The sequence below is a fragment of the Nyctereutes procyonoides genome, unplaced genomic scaffold (assembly GCF_905146905.1).
Source record: "Nyctereutes procyonoides isolate TBG_1078 unplaced genomic scaffold, NYPRO_anot_genome, whole genome shotgun sequence".
Taxonomy (NCBI): Eukaryota; Metazoa; Chordata; class Mammalia; order Carnivora; family Canidae; genus Nyctereutes; species Nyctereutes procyonoides.
The window spans coordinates 99,022,406-99,044,672 of record NW_026575125.1 but is presented as its reverse complement, the minus strand read 5'-3'; the positions used below and the strand labels follow the sequence as shown (position 1 = coordinate 99,044,672).

At 40.4% G+C, this 22,267-nt stretch overlaps 1 protein-coding gene across 1 annotated transcript in view; it reads left to right on the top strand.

The window, feature by feature from the left end:
- The window catches only part of ZDHHC9 (zinc finger DHHC-type palmitoyltransferase 9), a 30,168-nt gene extending 10,088 nt beyond the window's left edge, over window positions 1-20,080 (top strand). The window contains exons 2-9 of the mRNA XM_055337853.1: window positions 380-540; window positions 5,381-5,539; window positions 11,388-11,525; window positions 12,435-12,483; window positions 13,228-13,330; window positions 13,890-13,993; window positions 14,594-14,690; window positions 19,086-20,080. Of these exons, the coding sequence (XP_055193828.1) occupies window positions 380-540; window positions 5,381-5,539; window positions 11,388-11,525; window positions 12,435-12,483; window positions 13,228-13,330; window positions 13,890-13,993; window positions 14,594-14,690; window positions 19,086-19,202 (928 nt within the window). The 3' untranslated portion in view covers window positions 19,203-20,080. The remainder of the gene's footprint in view (window positions 1-379; window positions 541-5,380; window positions 5,540-11,387; window positions 11,526-12,434; window positions 12,484-13,227; window positions 13,331-13,889; window positions 13,994-14,593; window positions 14,691-19,085) is intronic.
- Window positions 20,081-22,267: the final 2,187 nt, after the last annotated feature.

Sequence of the window (22,267 nt, the reverse complement as noted above, 5' to 3'; positions counted from 1 at the left end):
TTCTCAGAGTGAGAGCAACCTGTGGTACTTACCAGTCCAGGCCCAGTTGCTTCCCTGACCTTAGTAAGTGTGAGCCTTTCCCAAGGCACAGAGGAAATGTGGTTCTCAGCAGGCTGAGACTTGCTGATAAGGGGAAGTCCCTTGAGACTGTCTTCTCTAGGTTATAGGTGGCATTGATCAAGTAAGTGTTGAGCTCCTACTACGTGCAGAGCCATATATTAGGAGTTATGGGTAATTCAAGAGAAGAAAAAAACATAGGCCCTTCCCTCAAGGTCATGCTGATTTTATTGTGAAGACAAGATCGACATGCTGGTAACAGTTTGAGGTATAGCTAATGTAGGTAGGTATAGCTAAATGTTCAATTGCCTGCTTTCTTCAGATGTCGATACCTGGCTGTCCAGCTGTCTCCTGCCATCCCTGTGTTTGCTGCCATGCTTTTCCTTTTCTCCATGGCTACACTATTGAGGACCAGCTTCAGTGACCCAGGAGTGATCCCTCGGGCCCTCCCAGATGAAGCGGCTTTCATAGAAATGGAGATAGGTGAGTTTTCTAACCAGCTGGTGAGATGCTGTGCAGTGAGTGACTTTAATCACTAAGGGAATGGAATCAATGGTAATTGCAGATTAAGAATCATTTTTAGTTTTTTTCCTGCAAGATCCTGAATCTGAGATCATGACCACCCTATGATTTTCGTAAGGCAGATTTAGCAAGACTTGAAAGCTATATGCTTCATTCTTCCTTGTGTTGGGTTGTGTTTCAGGAGGGGTTTGTTACTAAAGTCCTGCTGTACTGTTCCCAAGAGGATGGGCTTTTTTACTTTTGGGGGGTCATGAACTCATTCGATTTTTTAAATGAAAGCTTTAAGCCTTCTTTTCATAAAAATATTCTTACATATTTGCATATACATATAGTTTTGGTGATTTCAGGGATTCATAGATCTTTTGAAGCACATTCATAGGCCCCACCAAGAATTCCTGATTTAAGGCAATACACAAGGTAAGAGGAGACAGCCGTGGTGCCAGGAACCACTGGGAATTCTAGGAAGGTAAAAGAAGGTAAAGGAAGCAGTTACAGGCTCATTTCAGTGCAGTTTTCAGCTCAGGGTAGGTCTCTTTGGGATAGAGATGAAGTGCTACACTAGCCAGAAGCCAGGATGGCTCCACAAATTGAAGCAGAAGATCCCAAGGGCTAGAGGCTAATATCCGAGGAGGGAATATCCTAGGAGCTCGCACTGGAAAAAAAAGGCCATGATACTAGTACTAGGAGGAACTAGGAGCTCCCCAGACCAACAGCAGTGCCTGCCTAAATTGTTTGCAAGTCCAGTACCCAAGTAGCTTGAATCAGCATCGAATCCAGATAGAGTAGAAGAATGGGACCCAGAACTTGCAAGACTAGAAGGTATGCCCATGGACCACCAATCTATGGTTAGCCTTTAGATTGTTAAGGTGTTTGCTTGATTTTTTATTTTAATATTATTTTATTTAACTAGAAACACACAAACATATTAGAGTTATAATAGATATTACATTACATTTATATTTTTGAGAGAATTTACATGTGTATAATATTATCTGGCTAAGAAAATACTATGTCTTTATTTTCTGGTTGAATTTTATGCCCTTGAATAACATTTTTATAGTTTTAAAATCTAGTTTCTGTATTTCTCATATTGAGCGTATTCCTTTTTTTAAAAGATTTTATTATTTATTCATGAGAGAGACAGAGAGAGGCAGAGGCACAGGCAGAGGGAGAAGCAGGCTCTATGCAGGGAGCCCAACGTGGGACTTGATCCCGGGTCTCCAGGATCAGCCCTGGGCTGAAGACAGTGCTAAACCGCTGAGCCACCCAGGCTGCCCGAGTTTATTCCTTTTTTTTTTAAGATTTTATTATTACTTATTTATTCATGAGAAACAGAGAGACAGAGAGGTAGAGACACAAACAGAGGGAGAAACAGGCTCCATGCAGGGAGCCTGACATGGGACTCGATCCTGGGTCTCCAGGATCATGCCCTGGGCTGAAGGCGGTGCTAAACCGCTGAGCTACCCAGGCTGCCCCTGAGTGTATTCCTAATGTTTATATGCATGCTATCATCAATGAAATATTTTCTCCTATTTCCATTTGATGTTTTTTCCTCCAGTTTTATCAAGATATAATTGACACAACATTGTGTAAGTTTACAGTGTTGATTTGGTACTCTTTTAGAGGGGTTTGAAAGCTTCCAATCTTTTGTATTTCTTTTGTTTATTTTAGCTGCATTTCCTTCTAGCTTCTTTTTTTTAAGATTTTATTTATTTATTCATGAGAGACAGAGAGAGAGAGAGAGAGGCAGAGACACAGGCAGAGGAAGAAACAGGCTCCATGCAGGAAGCCCGATGTGGGACTTGATCTCGGGACTCCACGCTCTGAGCCAAAGGCAGATGCTCAACCGCTGAGCCACCCAGGTGTCCCTCCCTCTAGCTTCTTAGTGAATTTGTTTTTGAAGAATTCCAGACTGTTTTAGTTGAGCTAAGCGGACATAGGTTTGTGCACATCTGAGCTTAGGGATGGGGTGAAAGTGGAAATAGTGGGGAGAAGGCAGAGGCTGGGTGTCTTGGTGCAGCTGGAGTTCAGGAGAGACTTGGTAAAGCTGGAGTAGTTAGGAGCAAGATAGGAGGGAGAGTTGTGTGTGCCATCTTTTTTCCATCTGGATGATTCTTTTATCATCCTCTTTCCATTCACATATAGAGAAACTGGTCTCTTGCATCTCATAGCAGGTGTTAGCAAGGTCAATTCTGTTTTGCCGGATCACTGGGCCTGGAGCCCAGGCTTGAGCTGTCACATTGTTGTGACCTCTCATTTTAGTATGTTTCTCTCCATAGACGAATGCATTTTTGCATTCATTCATATGTTTATGTTAGTGAGTTGTTTTCAACTTAAGTTCATCCCAGTTCTGGGTATGCTCTGTGCCTGGGGGCTGAGGGGCAGAAGATGACATTGTGATTCCCTTGAATCATAGCGCTTCATGGGGAGGATGAACCATGAACCCTGTCTCACAGGTGTCTTCATGTAAAGCACATGCAAAGGAATATTAAGGTGGCATGATGGTACTTATATCATTCTCTAATGAATAGCTATCCCCATTCTTTTAAAACTTGGTGACGCACTGTTATTGTTTGATTTCACAGCATCCACCCCACTCTGCAAAAAAAGGAAAAAAGTTCCATATGGCAGATATTTTTAAAATCAAAGTGAATTGAAAAATTATTCTGTTTTTAGAATTATCCTGCATATCTAGGGTGCAACGAGACAGGCATTCTCATATGCTGCAGATGGATGGGCGTGCAAATTGATACTGTCTGGGAAGCATTTTGGCAATAAGCAATATGGGCTTTAAGGATTCATACCCTTTGACCCAGTAATTCCACTTCACTTAGAGTTTATTTAAGGGAAATAATCAGTTATACAAATTACTGTAGAAGGATTTTCAGTACATCATTTTTTTCTTTTTTAATATGGGCCTAGCTATTTTTATGCTGGCAACTTCATATATTACTGCTCAGACTTCAACATGCTTTCCTTTTTTTCCTTTATGTTTTAGAAATTAATTTTAATGCATGTATATATTCTTTTTTAAAGATTTTATTTATTAGAGAGAGAGTGAGTGAGTGCGGGGAGGGGCCGAGGGAGAGGGAGAGAATCTCAAGCAGACTCTGTGGTGAGTCCATAGCTGGACTCAGGTCTCAATCTCACCACCCTGAGATCACTACCTGGGCTGAGACTAAGAGTTAGTTGCTCAACTGACTGAGCCACCCAGGTGCCCCAATACATGTATACATTCTTGAGGAGGGGAGGTGGGAATTGTGATTGGAGTGGTGATCAAAGGGGATTTAAACTTTACCTGTAATATTTTAAGTTTTTTCATGCAACATCATTTAAATGTAAAAACCCAGAGGCCACTTAAATGTCCTACAATATAGAATGGTTAAATAAATTACAGTATATGCATATGATAGAATATTATATTGCCGATATTAATGTTTTTAGAAGAGAAATTAACAACCCTGGAAAAGTTCACCATATAATGATAAGTGAAAAATACAGAATACAAAATTATACTTATAATGTGATCTCTAATTTTTAAAAGTTGTGAATGTTTATTTATTTGTTAAGGAAATACACCAAAATGCATGGGTATCCCTGAGTTGAGAGACTGTCAATGATTTTTATTTTTTCTTATATGTATTTTCTATTTTTTCCAAGCTTGTTACAATAAGCATGCATTAATCTTATTTTTAAATAATTGTTTTTCTGATTCTAAGTATTATCAGTCTTTTTTCATGCATATTTTTTATTTTTGCAAGATAATATCCTTTTATGCATGTTGCTTTCTAATGCATATTTTCATTTTGCAACGTATTGTGGATATTGTCCTGTATCTTCATTCACTTGTCTATATCATTTTAAATGGTTGCATAATATTCCATCCTATGCAAGTATCATAATTTATTTAACCAACCTTCTACTGTGACACTGAGGTTATTTTCAAGTTTTCACTATTAAAAGAGACTCTGTGGCAAATGGCCTTGCATCAACATCTTTTGTATATCGCATTGTAATTTTGTTAAATTCTTAGAAATAGAATTGTTGGGTTAAAAAATATATGCCTTTAAACTTTTGGAAGCCACTGCTTTTATTGCTTACTGATAGTGTATAAAAATACCTTCTCCCCATCCTTGCCAACACTGGGTACTTTTACTCTTTTTAATATTTGTTAATATAGTAGGAGGTAACAGTGTCTTTGTGTTGATTTTTATGTCTTTGTTAATGGATTTATTAACTTATTTATTTATAAAGGTTTTGTTTATTTATTTGAGAGCGAGAGTGAGCAGGAGCCAGGTAGGAGGCAGAGAGAGGGGGAGATGCAGACTCCCCACTGAGCAGGGAACCTAACATAGGGCTCAATCCTAGGACCCCAGAATCATGACCCCAGCTGAAAGCAGATGCTTAACTGACTGAGCCACTCAGGCACCCCTGATTGTTAGTGAATTTAAATGTTTTCATTTAAAAAAAATGTTTTCATTTCATATATTTTTTTAGCCATTTCAGTTTCTCTTATGAATGTTTTTCTTTGTAATCTGCCAAAAAACATGAAGAAACCCCTTTTCACATGTGCATAAAAGAATTATATAGCATTTAGTGGAATTTCATTTTTTTTGGAATTTCATTTTTTACTGATGTATCAACTCTCTGATGTTGAGAGTGTCCTTAGATAGTGTTAGTCTGGAGAAGACAGTGTGCCTACGGAACTGGTGATTACTCCCACTAGTTTTAGAGAAGTGGTAAGACTTTAGGGCTCAAATAATGGCTGGCAGTGAAATTAACTGTTTTTACTGATCTACAGAAGCTACCAATGGTGCAGTGCCCCAGGGCCAGCGACCACCTCCTCGTATCAAGAATTTCCAGATCAACAACCAGATTGTGAAGCTGAAATACTGTTATACATGCAAGATCTTCCGGCCTCCCCGGGCCTCCCATTGCAGCATCTGTGACAACTGTGTGGGTGAGTAAAGCCAAAGTGGCTTTGTCTGGGGGGAAGGCTGAGTTGAAGGAGGAGAGGGTTAGGGTTATTATTCCAGGGAAAAAGCAGTAGGAGTGGGAAGATAGACTTATAGGAAATAAGCTAGAATTAGATAGGAAACTTTAGATAGGAAACATGCTTCTGAACAACTGTAGATCAACTGTACTTCTGGAGATCGAATCATAATTTAAATATCCTCTAGTCTAAAATTTATATTAAAAAACCTTTTTGGAAATGGGTGAGTAGACTTTACCTGTTTTTCAAATCTGGATTTGTTTCAAGTGGAGCCCACCTTATTAGGTAGGGGGAAGAGAACCCTAGTCCACTGGAGGGCAGCAGCGGGGAAGGAAGGGATATGTAAGAAGTAGTGTTTCCAAGAAGAAAGTTGCTAGCATTTACTGAGTTCCTGCTATATACCAGGCACTGTGCTAAGTGCTTTCCCTTTCTTTCATTTAAGACTCATAAGAACCCCATGAGGTAGGTATTATCCTCTTTTTACAGGTGAGGAAATAAGTGAAGAACCTTTGTGCAGGTTCATGTAACTAATATGAGATGAAACTAGAGCAGGTCTGGTTCCAACACTGTCCTTTCATCTTTCTCTGCTGATGCTGCAAGGGTGGCTGGTGTGCATAATACATGGGCCTATGGTTCTATCTCCATATATGTGGCTTGGTTGTAATCACTGCCTAGTGTGTGCTGAGCCCTGAGAAAGATCAGAAATAGGCAGGAAATATGTCTATGGATAGGCATATATGTGAAACTCCTTATATTACCAGTAAACATACTTCTTTTTAAAAGGATTTTATCTTTTTATTTGAAAGAGAGAGAGAGAGCATGAGCACACATGCGTGCCGGGGGCAGGGGAGGGGAGGAAAGAGGGGGAAGGAGAGGGACAAACAGATTCTGCACTGAGCGTGGAGCCTGAGGTGGGCCTCGATCCCAGGACCCCGAGTCAAACACTTAACTGACAGAGTCACCCAGGCACCCCAAGCAAACTTTTAGCATTCTTTGTATATACCATGGAACATGCCTGACTGAGAACATTGCTCACTTCTTATTAGCCAATTCTTTAGGCAAAGGTCAGGAAGATAAAACTTACTTTATATGGTAAAAATCTGTATATAGATAGGATTTTTATAAATTAAAACTCATTTTAAATTAGCTGGGAAACTCGATATTTCAAAAAGGTCTGATGTGAAGTTTTTCATAAAGAATTCCCTCTCCTTATTAATATTCTTAAATATAAAGAACTCATTCAAATTGATTTTTAAAAAGAAACACTGGGCAGCCCGGGTGGCTCAGCGGTTTGGTACTGCCTTCGGCCCAGGGTGTGATCCTGGGAACCCGGAATCAAGTCCTGCGTCAGGCTCCCTGTGTGGAGCCTGCTTCTCCCTCTGCCTGTGTCTCTGCGCCTCTCTCTTTCTGCCTATCATGAATAAATAAATAAAATCTTAAAAAAAAGAAACACTAACATTCCAGGAGAAATATGGACAGTTCGTTAATAGGATATGTTATTAACTAATTAACATGAAAAAGGTTCATCCTTACTATAAATCAGAGAAATAAAAATTAAAACAAGATCTTTTAAAATCCAGAACATTAGCAAATAAAACCTGATCATGCTTACACTCCCTGACAGGAGTGTAAATTGAACAAACTTTTCGGAAGACAACCTAGTAGATTCATAAAAGCTTTATTTTTTAAAAAAATTTTATTTATTTATTCATGAGAGATACAGAGAGGCAGAGACATAGGCAGAGGAGAAGCAGACTCCCTGTGGGGAGCCTGATGCGGGACTTGATCCCAGGAGATCACGACCTGAGCCAAAGGCAGATGCCCAAGCACTGAGCCACCCAGGAGCCCCTCTTAAAAGCTTTAAAACATGTATACCCTTGGATGCAAGTGATCCCCTTTCTAGGGATCTGTGCTAATAATCAGGGATCCTGTAAAAGATTTAGGTATGGAAATATTTACTTCAGGATTGTTATAATGTGGAAAAATTGGATAAACCTAATTGTCCATCCATAGATAAGTGGTCAAATAAATTGTGGGACATTCATGCAATAGATTTATGGGAAAAGCTCATATTAGAAAGCTAAATGAAATAAAATAGGAGATAGTCTACATTTATAATGTGATCTCAGTTACACATTTGAAAAAAAAATAAGTATATGCAAAGATATATGCAGGAAAATATGCCAGAAAATATACCAGTAGCTTATTATCTATGGGTTGTAGAATTACAAATGATTTTGTTTCCTTCATTTTTGTCTTGTTCTTTGTTTTTTTTTCAAGTTTTCTATGATGAGCATTTATTAATTGTATTATCAGAAAAAGTATGATTTAAAATATATTAGGGGTGCCTGGGTGGCTCAGTCAGTTGAGCATCTGACTCTTGATTTTGGCTCAGGTCATGATCTCAGGCTCATGAGATGGAGCATCGAGTCTACTGGAGATTCTCTCTCTCCCTCTCCCTCGGCCCCTCCTCCCACTCATGCTTTCTCTCTCACTCAAATAAATAAATAAAATCTTAATAAAATAAAAATGGTAAAAATATATCTGTATAAATCTATAGGTTCCAGTGTTTTTCTATGGCAGGTTTGCTTAAAGTGAGGCCATATCTGTAATTCTTGATCCAGGTATTACCTTAATCACTTGAGCAGGTTTTCTCTACATCTTCTTTTCCTTTGCTGAAAAGATATATTGTAGCCCTTTAGCCAAGAGATGTACCATTCTTACAGTCTTATTAATTTTGACTAGTATGTAGCTTTTTTTATTCATTAAAATAATACATGTTCATTGTAGAAAATATGGGAGGTACAGAAAGTATAAATAAAACTTAATCCCAAATTTCCTCTCCATTTTGCTGTATCTCCTTCCAGTGTCACTTGTTTGTGAAGTTAGATCACACATGATAGAGTTTTTCATCCTGCCTTTGTCACTTAACATTATATCCTGAGCATTTTTCTACATCTTAAATATGTTTTGAATGTATTATTTTCTAGTTTATTTAATTACATATTATTTGCTATTCCATTTTATTCATTATCATTACACTGCAATAAAAATGATTAAATTTAAGGATGTAGAGAAATTGGAACCTTCATATACTGCTGGTGGGAATAAAAAATGGGATAACCACTGTGGAAAACAGTTTGGCCATTCCTCAAAAAGTTAAACATGGAATTATCATTTACCCAGCAATTTCACTCCTGAGTGTGTATGTATGTGTGTGTGTGTGCGTTTGTGTGTGTGTGTGTGTATACCTAAATTAGCTTGCTTAGGATACCATAACAAAATATCATAGACTGGGTAGCTTAAACAACAGAAATTTATTTTTTAACAGTTCTGGAGGTTAGAAGTCCAACATCAGGTTACTGGCAGGATTGATTTCTGGTGAGGTCTCTGTCTCTGGCTTGCAGATGGCCACCTTCTTGCTGTGTTCATATGGCCTCTTTTCTGTGCTCATGCACTCCTGATGTCTCATCTTGTTCCTATAATAATACCAATCTGACATGATTAGGGCCCAACCCTTAAGACATTTACCTCCTTAGAAGCCTTGTCCCCAAATACAATCACATTAGGGGTTAAGGCTTTAACATATGAATTTTGAGGGGGACACAATTCTGTCCATAACAATACCAAAAATATTTGAAAATAGATAAACATTTTAGTACATCAGTGTGCATAGCAGTATTGTTTACGGTAGCCAAAAGGTGGAAACAACCCAGGTGTTCATCAACCAATGGATGGATAAACAAAATGTGTTATATCCATACAGTGGAATATTATTCAGCCATGAAGAGGAATGAAGTGATGATATATGCTACATTGTGGATGAATCTTGAAAACATCATGCTAAATGACAGAGGCCAGACAGAAAAAGTCAAGATGATTCCAGTTATATGAAATATCTAGACTAGGCATAGAGACAGAGAAAGATTAGAGGTTACTGGGGCTGGGGGAAAGAGAAAGTGGAGAGTTATTTTTTAATGGGTACAGAGCTTCTCTTTGGGGGTGGTGAAAAATTTTGGAAATGGGTAATGATGATGGTTGTACAACATTGTGAATTTAAAAAATGCCACTAAGTTATACACTTAAAATGAATAAATTGGCAAATTGCATGTTATATATTTTTCCACAATACAAAATCTAATAAAAAATTACTGAACTTAAATTTCTGTGCACATTTCTATTTCCTTATGAGAAATTACTGAAAATGAATTTATTTTGCCAAAGGGGCGTGAGCCTTATTAAGACTGTTGATACACACTGCCAGATTGGTTTTCTGAAAGGTTATCTCAATTTATACTCCCACAGAGTGTAGTGGTATCCATTTTATGCTATTCTCACCAGCAATTGATATTATTTTTTATATTCTTATTTTGATAGGCAAAAATTGTCTTATTTTGTACTAGTATTGCACTGAATTATTAGTGAATCTGAAAACATTTAACTATATGTTTATGTGGTATTTGTTAACTGTTTTCACCCTTATTTTCTTGAAGGAGTATTTGTATTTTGCTATTGATTTGTAAGGACTTCTCATATACTAAGGTACAGAAATTACATATATTTACACTGGTTTTTTTCTCTTTAATATTCTTTTATGATATTTTTAATATGTATAAAATGTTTTTTAAGGTTTATGGAGTCAAAAAAAAGGTTTATGGAGTCAAATATATTTTTCTTTATCTGTGTTTTCTTTTTTTTATTTTTTATTTATTCATGAAAGACACAGAGAGAGAGAGCTAGAGGCACAGGCAGAGGGAGAAGCAGGCTCCATGCAGGGAGCCCGACGTGGGACTCGATCCTGGGTCTCCAGAATCATGCCCTGGACTGAAGGCGGTGCTAAACCGCTGAGCCACCTGGGCCGCCCCTATCTGTGTTTTCTTCCATTACTTTTATGCTTACTGAGAAAATCCTTTTCTATATAGGGGATAAATGTTCATCTATTCTTTTTTTAAAAAGATTTATTTACTTATTTACTTTAGAGAGAATAGGAGTGGGAGGGGCAGAAGGAGAGGGAGAGAGAATCTCAAGCAGACTCTGTGCTGAATGTGGAACCTGACTTGAGGCTTGAACTCACGACCCTGAGATCACGACCTGAGCTAAAACCAAGAGTTGACCACTCAACTGGTTGCACCACCCAGGCACCCCTCATCTATTATTTATAGTTATTTGATGGTTTTATTTTATTTTTACATTAAAAAAATTTTTTTAGAGAACTAGAGAGAAGGAAGGAGGTGGGGCAGAGCGAGAGGGAGAGAGAGAATTTCAAGCAGACTCTATGCCCAGCGTGGAGCCTGATGTGTAACTGGATCTCACAATCCTGAGATCCTGACCTGAGTGGAAATCAAGAGTCAGACATTTAACTGGCTGAGCCACCCAGATGCCCCTGTAGTTTTATCACTTTAAAAGATAACTAGAGGTTAAGAAAAACCACACTACTCGTTTTTTAAAATTTCCTTGGCTGTTTTCACCCACTTCTTATTCCTGAACTTAGTCCACCTAACATTTTTCTTTGGAAAAGCCAAGTCTCTGTTGTCAACTGGCAGTGAGGCAGCTCACTTGACCCCTCAGTGCCTTAGCTTTTTCAACTGTAATGGGAGGAAAAGAATATCTTCTTTTGCTTGACTTCCAGGGTGACTGTGGGGATGAAATGAGATGACTATGAAAACATTGTGAAAAAGTGAAAAAAAGAAACCAGTGTTTTTTTATAATTGAAATTGACAGTGGTCATTGGGGTCTCTAAATTAGGTACTATGTGGATGGTGTGTTGTGCTTCATTTTGGAGGCTTTGGCACTGGATTCTCCCTTTTTCCCACAGAGCGCTTCGACCATCATTGCCCCTGGGTGGGGAATTGTGTTGGAAAGAGGAACTACCGCTACTTCTACCTCTTTATCCTATCTCTCTCCCTCCTCACGATCTATGTCTTCGCCTTCAACATCGTCTATGTGGCTCTCAGTGAGTATGCAGGGCAGTGTCTCTTGGTGAGGGGTGGGAGAAGACTTAAGGAGATCTGAGGGGAGTGGTTGGGTTTCCTGGTGGGACTTTACCATTGCAAAGGCACCCTAGGGCCAATTAGAAATGAACACTACTTTTTGCTCTCAATTGGAGCTCCAAAACTTAACTCACATCAATCAGTATTACTGAGTGTGTTCACCTTCTCATTTGGCCCTCTGCTGAAGACTGAGTCCCTGATTACTGGTCTGTACCCAGAGTAGGGGGCATTTCTGAGGTGATCCCAAAGATTGAGGATGTATTTCAGTTCTGCATCCTTTTTTCTTCTTCCTTGTAAGATCTGCTCTGTGCCAGGTAGTAGAAAGGGTTATACTAGAGAAATGACTTTCAGTAGCTTGTGGTCTACTTTGGGAGACAGAGAATACACACTCACATGTGTGCGCACATACACCCCCCCCCAAATCCCCCTAAAGGCAGATGAGATGTGGAGTTAAAGGAGGCTTCTTGATCAAGAGATGAGTTCTCAGCTGGATTTTGAACAAGGGAGGGGAGGGACATGGATTGGTGAGGAGAGAGAATTTTTCTTGGATAGTTCTGATTTCTTTCATCTATGAATGAATGTTCTCCATCCATGTCCATAGTTGGGGGCTAAGGAAAAGGGAGAGGAACAGGAAGCGTGGCTTCTGTCAGACTCTGTAGTCCAGTGCCAGGTCCCACATTGAAAGTGTAAACTCTTTGGTGAGGATACTACCTGCTTGTAGGTAAGAGTCCCTTGTCTGAGTGAGGGCTTAATCTCTTGCCAGTTTGTAACAAGGGATAGGGAGGAAAGGAAATGAGTGGGTACTAGGATAAGTGTGCATTTTTTACTAAAGTCATTGATTTTTCTTTCTACTTGTCCTCCCAATTTAACAGAATCCTTGAAAATTGGCTTCCTGGAGACGTTGAAAGAAACTCCTGGAACATATCCTCCCCTGGCAGTATGTTCCTGTGACGCCCTCTTAAACTAGTTTCGAGTAGGCTTTCTCTCTGCAGTTCTCCCACCATCTCGTTTTTCAGATGTCAGAGAGTGCCAAAGTCTAAAATTAAAAAAAAACAAAAAAGTGTAGTCTTAATGGTAGAAACCAGAATGGAAGATGACCAGGGCTTAAAGGGAGGTCTTTCCCTCACCCCTTTCTCCACTGCCTCCCTCCGAAGTCCTTCTGATCCCAGGCTCAGCCCTGCCTCCTCTAGTGTCAGTACACCTCTCATGTCACTTGACCAAAGTCCTATCTTTCTGTTACAGCTAAGGCTTATTTTGTACAGCAGTTGTATTTCTGAAAAGGAGACTCAGATGGGATTTCTATAAGTCATGTTCTGTTTTTCCCACCAATTTTTCATTTATAAGGTTTATTTTTCAATGGATTTTCCATTGGCAGTAATGGCTTTGGCTCTCTTCTAAATGTTCTCTTCAAAGAGCTAATGATGAATAAACAAGCATTTAAATGAACCAGAAATGTTAGAGAGCTACTTGTAATGACTAAACAGGAGTCCTCTACCTTTCATATATCCAGCGAGTTTAGAATTCCTGTTTATTATATACAGATACTTGGCCATTTGTGATATATTTTCTGAGAGGTAAGGATGGTATGATTGGTGCCGAGAGTATGGGCTGAAGCATTGAGCCCCCCTGGTGTAGCTTCTTCAACATTCCTTAACATCACCTCACTGTTCTAGAAGTGCTCATTTGCTTCTTCACACTCTGGTCCGTCGTGGGACTGACTGGGTTTCACACTTTCCTCGTGGCTCTCAACCAGACAACCAATGAAGACGTGAGTCAACTTTCCCTTTTCCTCATCACATATTCTTCCTCTATCCAGAGCCTATTCTCTCATTTCCTGCTGGAGAACTGAGTCTCCAGGGTTTGGAAGGTCAATGCAGACAGAACCCTAGGGAGATTGTTAAATCCAACATGTGGAAGAGAAAGCACACTGCTTTGTTTGGAGCCATGGGTTTTTTTTAAGTTTTTATCTAAATTCACCATTGTTATGGTATGATTTGTAGTCTTCCAGACTTGTTTCCGTGTTTTAGATGAATATATATTTTGTTTTTTTAGTTGAAAATAATACATATTATTCAGCTTCTGATTTTTCACTCTATTGTGAACATTTTTCCATGGCTATGCAGGTATTTTTTTTCCTGTTGTGGTAAAATATATATAATATAAAATGTACCATCTTAGCCATGTTTAAATGTAGAACTCACTGGCATGAAGTACACTCATGTTGTGCTACCATCACTACCATCCATTTCCAGAGCTTTTCATCTTTCCATGTTGCAGATATTTCTGCAGCATATTTTTTACTATAAGTCTTGGCTTTTGTCTTGCAGATCAAAGGCTCATGGACAGGGAAGAATCGTGTCCAGAATCCCTATAGCCATGGCAACATTGTGAAGAACTGCTGTGAAGTGCTATGTGGCCCCTTGCCCCCCAGGTATTCAGAGAACTAGAAGATCCTGGAATTCTTGGGACAAGCAATTTAACCTAATCCTATTACCTGGTCTGATGCATTTTTTTTTTTTTAGAGAGAGAGAGAGAGAGCAAGCACGAGCACAAGAGTAGGGTGGAAAGGGGCAGAGGAAAGAGAGAGAATTTTAAGCAGGCTCCATGCCCAGTGCAGAGCCCAACATGGGGCTCGATCTCATGACCTTGAGATCATGACCTGAGCCAAACAAGAGTCAGACACTCAACTGCCTGAACCCCCCAGGTGCTCCTGATGCATCCTTCTGAATGTGGCCTTTTTGGTGTCAAATAGGTCTTCCCAAGGATTATCCCTTGGTGCCTTGCTACATGGACCACAGACCACAGGCTAGTTGTTTTGAAGGGATAACCTTTCGTTCTTATTTCATTTGTTTGTTTCTTCCTTGGTTTGTTGAAGAAAACCATGAATGGAAGACAGGAGGCATGTGCTAGGATAACGCTAGTCTGTTAAAGGGTAGGTTTATGTTTTCTAGTACATGCAGCAAGGTTCAGTGGGGTGGGTGGGGGAAGGGATGAATACAAAGTGCTTTATTAATTGTCCTCTCTCCTTCAGTGTGCTGGACCGAAGGGGTATTTTGCCACTGGAGGAAAGTGGAAGTCGACCTCCCAGTACTCAAGAGACCAGTAGCAGCCTTTTGCCACAGAGCCCAGTAAGTATTCCTGACATAACGGCTGAATCAGTGATAGAAAGTGTAGGCTAAATTTATGCCTTTGAGATATAATTAGGCAATTTCATGTCCAGTTGCTCCAGCTTCTCTGTCTCTGCTTCTGCCCCAACATTGTCTTCAGATCTTTGTGCTCTTGAGGTAGATTAAGAGCTAGTCATTTTTTTGAAATCCTGTGCCAGTCACTGGGCTAGGTGCTAAGGATATGCCAGTTAACAAGACAAACAATTTCACTGCTCTCAAGGAACTCATTGTGTAGTGGGGTTGAAAGACAAGGAAACAGGCCATTGCTCAATGTTGTGAAAAGTGCCTTGAGGAGGAAGGCATAAAATGCTATCAGAGCAAAGATAGGGGTTAGGGCAGCAGTGGGTTAGAGTTAATGAAGGGGTTACCTTGGTAGAAGGAGGCTTCATCCTTGGAATATGCAGTGGTTGTAGCAAATCTCCCAGCTGTCTTGCTCAGGATATACTTTATAAAGTATGTTCCTAAAAAGTTACTATTTGATATTTCTTTTTTTTAAATTTTTATTTATTTATGATAGTCACACAGAATGAGAGAGAGAGGCAGAGACACAGGTGGAGGGAGAAGCAGGCTCCATGCACCGGGAGCCCGACGTGGGATTCGATCCCGGGTCTCCAGGATCGCGCCCTGGGCCAAAGACAGGCGCTAAACCGCTGCGCCACCCAGGGATCCCATGATATTTCATTTTTTATAATAGCCTTATTGAGCTATAATTCACACATTATAAAATCCTATTTAAAATGTACAGCTCACTGGTTTGTAGTATAGTCACAGAGTTGTGCAATCATCACAACAATCAATTTTAAAATATTTTCATGATCTCTCACCAAATGCCTGCACCCAGCAGCAGTCACTCTTTTTCCTCCTAGCTCCCCCAGCCCAATCCCTAAGCAACTATTAATCTACTTTCTTTTGCTATAGATTTTCCTCTTCTGTACATTCCATGTAAATGGAATCATATAGTGTGTGGCCACTTGTGACCGGCTTCTTTCATTTGACAATATTTTCAAGGTTCATCCATGTTGTCATATATAACAGTACTTCATTCCTTTATACAGCTGAATAATATTCCATTATATGGATAATGCCACATCTTATTTATATATTCATCTATTGATAGCCATTTGGGTTGTTTGCACCTTTTGATTATGAATAATGCAGTGATGAACTTTCCTGTGCAAGTTTTTTCATAGACATGTATGTATTCATTTATCTTGGCTATATACCAGGAATGAAATCACTGGGTCATATAATAGCTCTATGTTTCACCTTTTGAGTACCTTGTGAACTGTTTTCCTAAGTGGCTGCACCCTATTACATCCCTCACCAGTAGTGTATGAGGGTGCCAGTTTCTCCACATTCTTGGCAATACTTGTCATTATTATTTGACATTCTGGTTCTAGCCATCCTAGTGGGTGGGAAGTGGTATCTCACTGTGGTTATGATTTGCATTTCCTTAATGATGTTGGGTGTCTTTCCATGAGTTTATTGGCCATTTGTATATCTTCTTTGGAGAAGCATCTATTTAGATCCTTTATCTATTTTTAAATTGGGCAAGTTGGGTTTTTTATTATTGAGTACCAAGAGTTATCTTATCAGATATATGATTTGCAAATATTTTCTCCCATTCTGTGGGTTGTCTTTTCACTTTCTTAATAGTGTCCTTTAAAGCACAAAAGTTTAAATTTTGATGTAGTCCAATTTATCTATTTTTTTCTTCTATTTCTTGGGCTTTTGCTGTCAGATGTAAGAAACCATTGTCTAATCCAAGGTCATGAAGACTTATGCCTCTGTTTTTTCTAATTGTTTTATAGTTTTAGCTCTTAACATTTAGAACCTTGATCCATTTTGAGCTAATTTGTATATATATAGTGTAATGTAGGGAGTTCAAATTCTTTCATTTGCATGTGGATATCCAGTTGTCTCAGCACCCTTTGTTGAAAAGACTATTTTCCCCCCATTGAATTGTCTTTGCACCCTTGTCAAAAATCAATTGACTGTAAATGCAAGAGTTTGTTTCTGGATTCTCAGTCCGATTTCATTGATCAGTTTATCTATTATTGTGCCAGTATCACACCATCTTGGTTATTGTAGTATCGTAGTAAGTTTTGAAATTAGGAAGTGTGAGTCGTACAAATTTGTTCTTTATTTATTCAATTATTTTGGCTGTTCTGGGTCCCTTGAATTTCCATATTCATCTTAGGATTTGCAAAGAAGCCAGCTGGAATTTTGATGAGGATTGCATTGAAGCTATAGATCAATTTTTGGAGTATTATCTTCCTAACAAGATTAAATCTTACGAATCATTAACATGGCTGTCTTCATTTGTTTAGGTCTTCTTTAATTTCTTTCAACATTTTGGGGATGCCTGGGTGGCTCAGTGGTTGAGCATCTACTTTCGGCTCAGTGCGTGATCCCAGGGTCTCAGGATCGAGTCCCACATTGGACTCCTTACATGGAGCCTGCTTCTCCCTCTGCCTCTCTCTTTGTCTCTCTCTGTGTCTCTCATGAATAAATAAACAGAAATCTTTAAAAAATTCTTCTTTCAACATTTTGTATTTTCCAGAGTACATTTTTAAAAAATTTTATTTATTTATTTAGAGAGAGCATACACATGCAAGTGGGGGGAAGGGCAAGGGAAGAGGGAGAGAGAATCTCAAGCCGACTTTGTGCTAAGCATAGAGCCAGATGCAGGGCTTAATCTCATGACCCCGAGATCATGACCTGAGCTGAAATCAAGAGTCAGATGCTTAACCGACTGGACCACCCAGGTACCGCTAGTATAAGGTGTTTTTTTAAGTTTTATTTATTTAAGTAATCTCTACCCTCATCGTCGGGCTCAAACTCATGACCCTGAGATCAAGAGTCACATGCTTCTCCAGCTGAGCCAACCAGGCGCCCTCAGAGTATAAGTTTAATGCTTCTTTTGTTACATTTATTCATAAGTATTTTATTCTTTTTGATGTTACTGAAAATGAAATAATTTTCCTAATACATTTTTGGATTGTACATTGGAAGTATATAGAAATTCAATTAATTTTTTTAGATTGATCTTGTATCTTGAAACCTTGCTAGACTAGTTTATTCTAATAGATTTTTAGTAGATTTGAGCTTTCTTTTCAAATAGAATCCTACTTTTAAGTGGATGATTTTTGTAAAGTAGAAGCAGAGACTGCAGGGATGGGCCCAGCCTCCCACGGTGGCCCAGACCCTGGTGGACTGGTGCCGAGCCCAGCCCTGCTCCTCTGGGAGTGCCCAGGGCTGCAGGGGCCGGCCAGGGCCCTGTAGGCTCAGCCGCAGTGGATGAGGAGTCACCCAAGGGCACATCCCACCTGCCCAGCCCCCTCCCTCCACCAGTTACGGACAGCACAGAACGTCTAAGCACCACCTGCTCCTAGCCACAGCGAGTGGGACACTGAGGGGCCACCCTACCCATGTCCCTCACCACCCAGGCCCTCAAGCCCCCCTCACCCCCACACCACTTTCCCTTGTCACACCGTTCCTGAAACAGGGGCCCAGTGTTTCAGGTCGGTTTCAGAACCCTGGGGAAGCTGGCCCTTTTAGAGGCCCCAAACTGATCACGGGTAGATACCGACTTCCCCAAACAAGGCTTGGAAAAAGCCACATGCATGTACCTTTCCCTCATTCCTTCCCCTTAACTTTCTGAAAGGCTTGGCCACTAACTGGTGAGAATTACAATGGATATTGCTGACAGTGTGGCCAGCTCGGACATTCTGTGACATTGTTCTCTACCTTTCCTAAATTTTTAATTCTTTTTTGAAGTACAGCAAACTCTGGTTTATATATTATTATCATTTTGAATTTCATTTTCCTGATGAATCTGATCTTATATCATAACAATCTAGGTTAGTGATGTTAAGTTGAAGGTAGGGAAGGATAGTATTTTAGAATCACTAAGGGGGCATTTTCAAACCACATATCCCATCTGAAGATTTTGCCACCCTACCCTATTTGATTTAGGATCAGTGTTCCGGTGAGCTGTGTGTTAGGGAATAAAAAAGACTGAGAACCACTCAGGCCTTCTTAGACAAGTATATTATAGCATTCTGTTGTGAAGGGAAGGGGTCTGTGTAATTATTTGTGGTCCCTTTTATTAATATCACAAATAATGATGAAAACATCTATCCACAACAGTGAAGAATAGAATTCAAACTTCAGTCACATTCTGTTGAAAAGACTAGAGTTCAGTCTTGGTTCTGAGTTTGGTGTTGGTGGCTGTATATTTGTAGCATCAGTGTGGTTGATGGATTCAGAGGAAGAGTTAAGTGTCTATGTATTATCTCCATTTAGATCTTAAGGGAGAGCTTTGTATTGAATTTGATATGTTTTCCTTCTCAGGCCCCAACAGAACATCTGAGCCCAAATGAGATGCCGGAAGACACCAGCACTCCTGAAGAGATGCCACCCCCAGAGCCCCCAGAGCCACCACAGGAGGTGACTGCAGCTGAGAAGTAGCCTATCTATGGAAGAGACTTTTGTTCGTGTTTAATTAGGGCTGAGAGAGATTTAAGGGGAGAAGATAAACCTGAGACAGAGAGCAACCGAGCTGTCCCTTTTATTGTTTTCCTTTGGTCTTTATTCACCCAATTGCACACTGGCATTTTCTTGCTGCAAGCTTTTTTTAATTTCTGGACTTGAGGCAGTCACGGAAGATGTCAGTCACCTCTGGTAACTGGACAAATGGGTCCCTTGGGCCCCGACACTGGCTTTCAATGGCCTTAGCCATGGAGTCTCCTTGGACTCCCTTCTCTTTCCTCCAGATGCCAGCTCTCCTGCTTGGGGTCATTGGCCCAATTCTGGGGTTAAAGTTTCTTGAGACTGGCTCAAATCCTCCCAAGCTGCTGCATGTCATGAGTCCAGAGGCAGTCACAGAGAACTCTGGCCAGGGAATCCTAACTGGATTCCCAGGGCCTTCAGAACTGAAGAGGATGGAGAGTGGGCTTGGAGGATTCTCCTGGCTACAAAGTGCCAACATTGCCAGCAAATCCTTTCAGGAATGGGGCAGATAACTTCCACTTGTATTTATTCATGTAGCTTCTCCTCTGTCCCCTGCCCACTCTCTAACACCCAAGCCCCACTCTTTTTCAACTAGAAATATGTAAGTAGTTACTGTAGAAAAAACAACCACATTTCTTGTAGACTACCCGGAAACTTTTTAATACCTGTGCTATTCTTAGTAAGAATTTATGAGATGCCAATGACATGGCCCCTCGCACTCTTTGTCTCATCTCTCCTCCTTTCTCATTAGCCCCTTTTGTTTTCCTTTTGACTCTTGCTCCTGCTAGGAGCAGGAACAGCAGTAATAAAAGTCTGCACTTTGGTGGTTCCTTTTCCTCAGAGGAAGCCTGAGTGCTCACTTAAACACTACCCCCTCAGACTCCCTGTGTGAGGCCTGTAGAGGCCCTGAATGCACAAATGGGGAAACCAAGGCACAGAGAGGCTCTCCTCTCCTCTCCTCTCCCCCTATGTCCCCTCAAAAAAGAAAAAAAAGAAAAAAAAAAAAGAATAACCAGTACTTCCATTAGGCCTCGGCTGAGTGAGGAGGGAAAGCCCAGCACTGCTGCCCTCCCGGGTAAACCCACTCCAAGGCCTTGGCCCACCTCGGGCTTGGTAACCACACGGGGGCTTCCTCCAAGCCCCACTCTTCCAGCACTTCCACCGGCAGAGTCCCAGAGCTGCTTCACCCTGGGGGTGTGTTTTGGTCCCCAGTCAGCTCTGCTCAGGATCTGCTCTATTTCAGGGAAGAAGATTTATGTATTATATGTGGCTATATTTCCTAAAGCACCTGTGTTTTTCTCTTTCTAAGCCAGGGTCCTGTCTGGATGACTTACGGGGAGGGGGGGGAGTGTAAACCAGAACTTTTAATCTATTTGAAGGTGATTAAACTGTGTCTAATGCAAACTGCCTGCCTCCTCCTTCCCCCCTTCCATTTCAAAAACCACCGTGAGGTTGTGAATGTCTTTGTGTGGGGGGTGGGGGTGGGGGTTGAAGGGGTTGCTTGTTACTACATACTTCCGTTTTCTAGGGGACCCTTGAGTTGGAGAAATAGCTCCCAAACTCTCCACTGATCTAGACCACATTTTGAGCTGAAGTTTACCTTATTCTGGACTATGAAGAAAGGGCTTTCAAAGCAATATACAGTTTAGCATGATTGGGAGGGTTGGAGGGGGTATATTTACTTAAGAGAACATGTTCTTTATTAGGATATTGTTTTTATGCAGAGGGATGCTGTTAATTGCGAATGAGTCTTGATTATTAAAGCAGGCTCCTTGGAGCCTCCTCTTGGAAATATTTTGTTAGTGATCTTTTACAAGCGATGGCATATATTTCTTTTTTAAATAGTCTAAAATCAAGACTCCTTACCAATGCCTATCTCACCCTTCCCAGTTAATCAAAATTAATGAAATGTGGCTGCTTCTAGATTTTTCTGTATGTCTTCCTATTTTCTTTGTATTAGAGTTTGAGTGTAGCAATCAGGAGAAGCAGAGAGATGGGTTCTGAGTGACTCAGATTCCTCTCCTATCTGCCTCTATTTTTCCATTCTTTTTCTGGATCTCTCACTTTTATCCTTGTAGCTAGATTTTCATTAGTTCAACATAAGGCCAAGCCTGAAGAATTTGGAAGTTACTAGATTTTTCCAGTTAACCTGACACTCAGATGAACTCCTTTAGCCCACTCTCAGCCTACCCTGTCTCAGCCCATCTCTTCCCTTGGGTTAGGACAGATTTCTCTCCTTGCTCAATCACTTTCTCTCCTTACCTCAACCACTGTTCTGCTGATTCTGAGGTGAAGGGTAAACCTGGAAATCCCTTATCTCTAGTGTGAAATGAGTTTTTAAAAAGTTTCTGCTTTTTCATACTCCCTGCCCTCTTTCTTTTCCTTTATAAATCTTCTGTATTTAAGACCTTGGCCTGAAGATTTGTCCCATTCATACCATGCACCAGCTGGGACCATCCCTAGTGTGAGTTTGGGTCAGAGAGGAGATTGAAGAATTGATCCTTCCCCGGGGGGGGGGGGGGGGGAGTAGGCCTTAAATTGTTTACTCTTTTCAATGGCTGACATTCTTTCCACCTCTCACCTTCCTCTCCATCCCTTAAGTTTCCTATGCACCCCACTTCCCTGGGCCAAGATGGCTGGAACAGATCCAAAACCGCTGAGGGATGGTGGAGTTTGGCTATTTTGGGACCACTTCTCCATGTCTATTGGGCTCTGGGGCCCTCTTTGCTCTAGTGGAGAGCATCATCCGCCCCCTTTGCTTTTTTTCCCAGTGGCAGATATGGGTTCTAATTTCATAGCAACTAAATTCCATTCTTCATGCCCTGCCCTTCCTGCCTTTGCCCCTAAAAGACCCTTTTCCTACTGACCAAATCTCTTTACCTTGTTGGGGGAAAAAAGTATTTTGTTTTTAAATCTATTTTCTAACTTAAATGCAATTTAATATGTAAATCTCTGCACTTTTGTGTGAGCCTACAAATGTGTATGTGTGGTAGGTTTTTCACTCTTTGGTATTTCTTAATAAA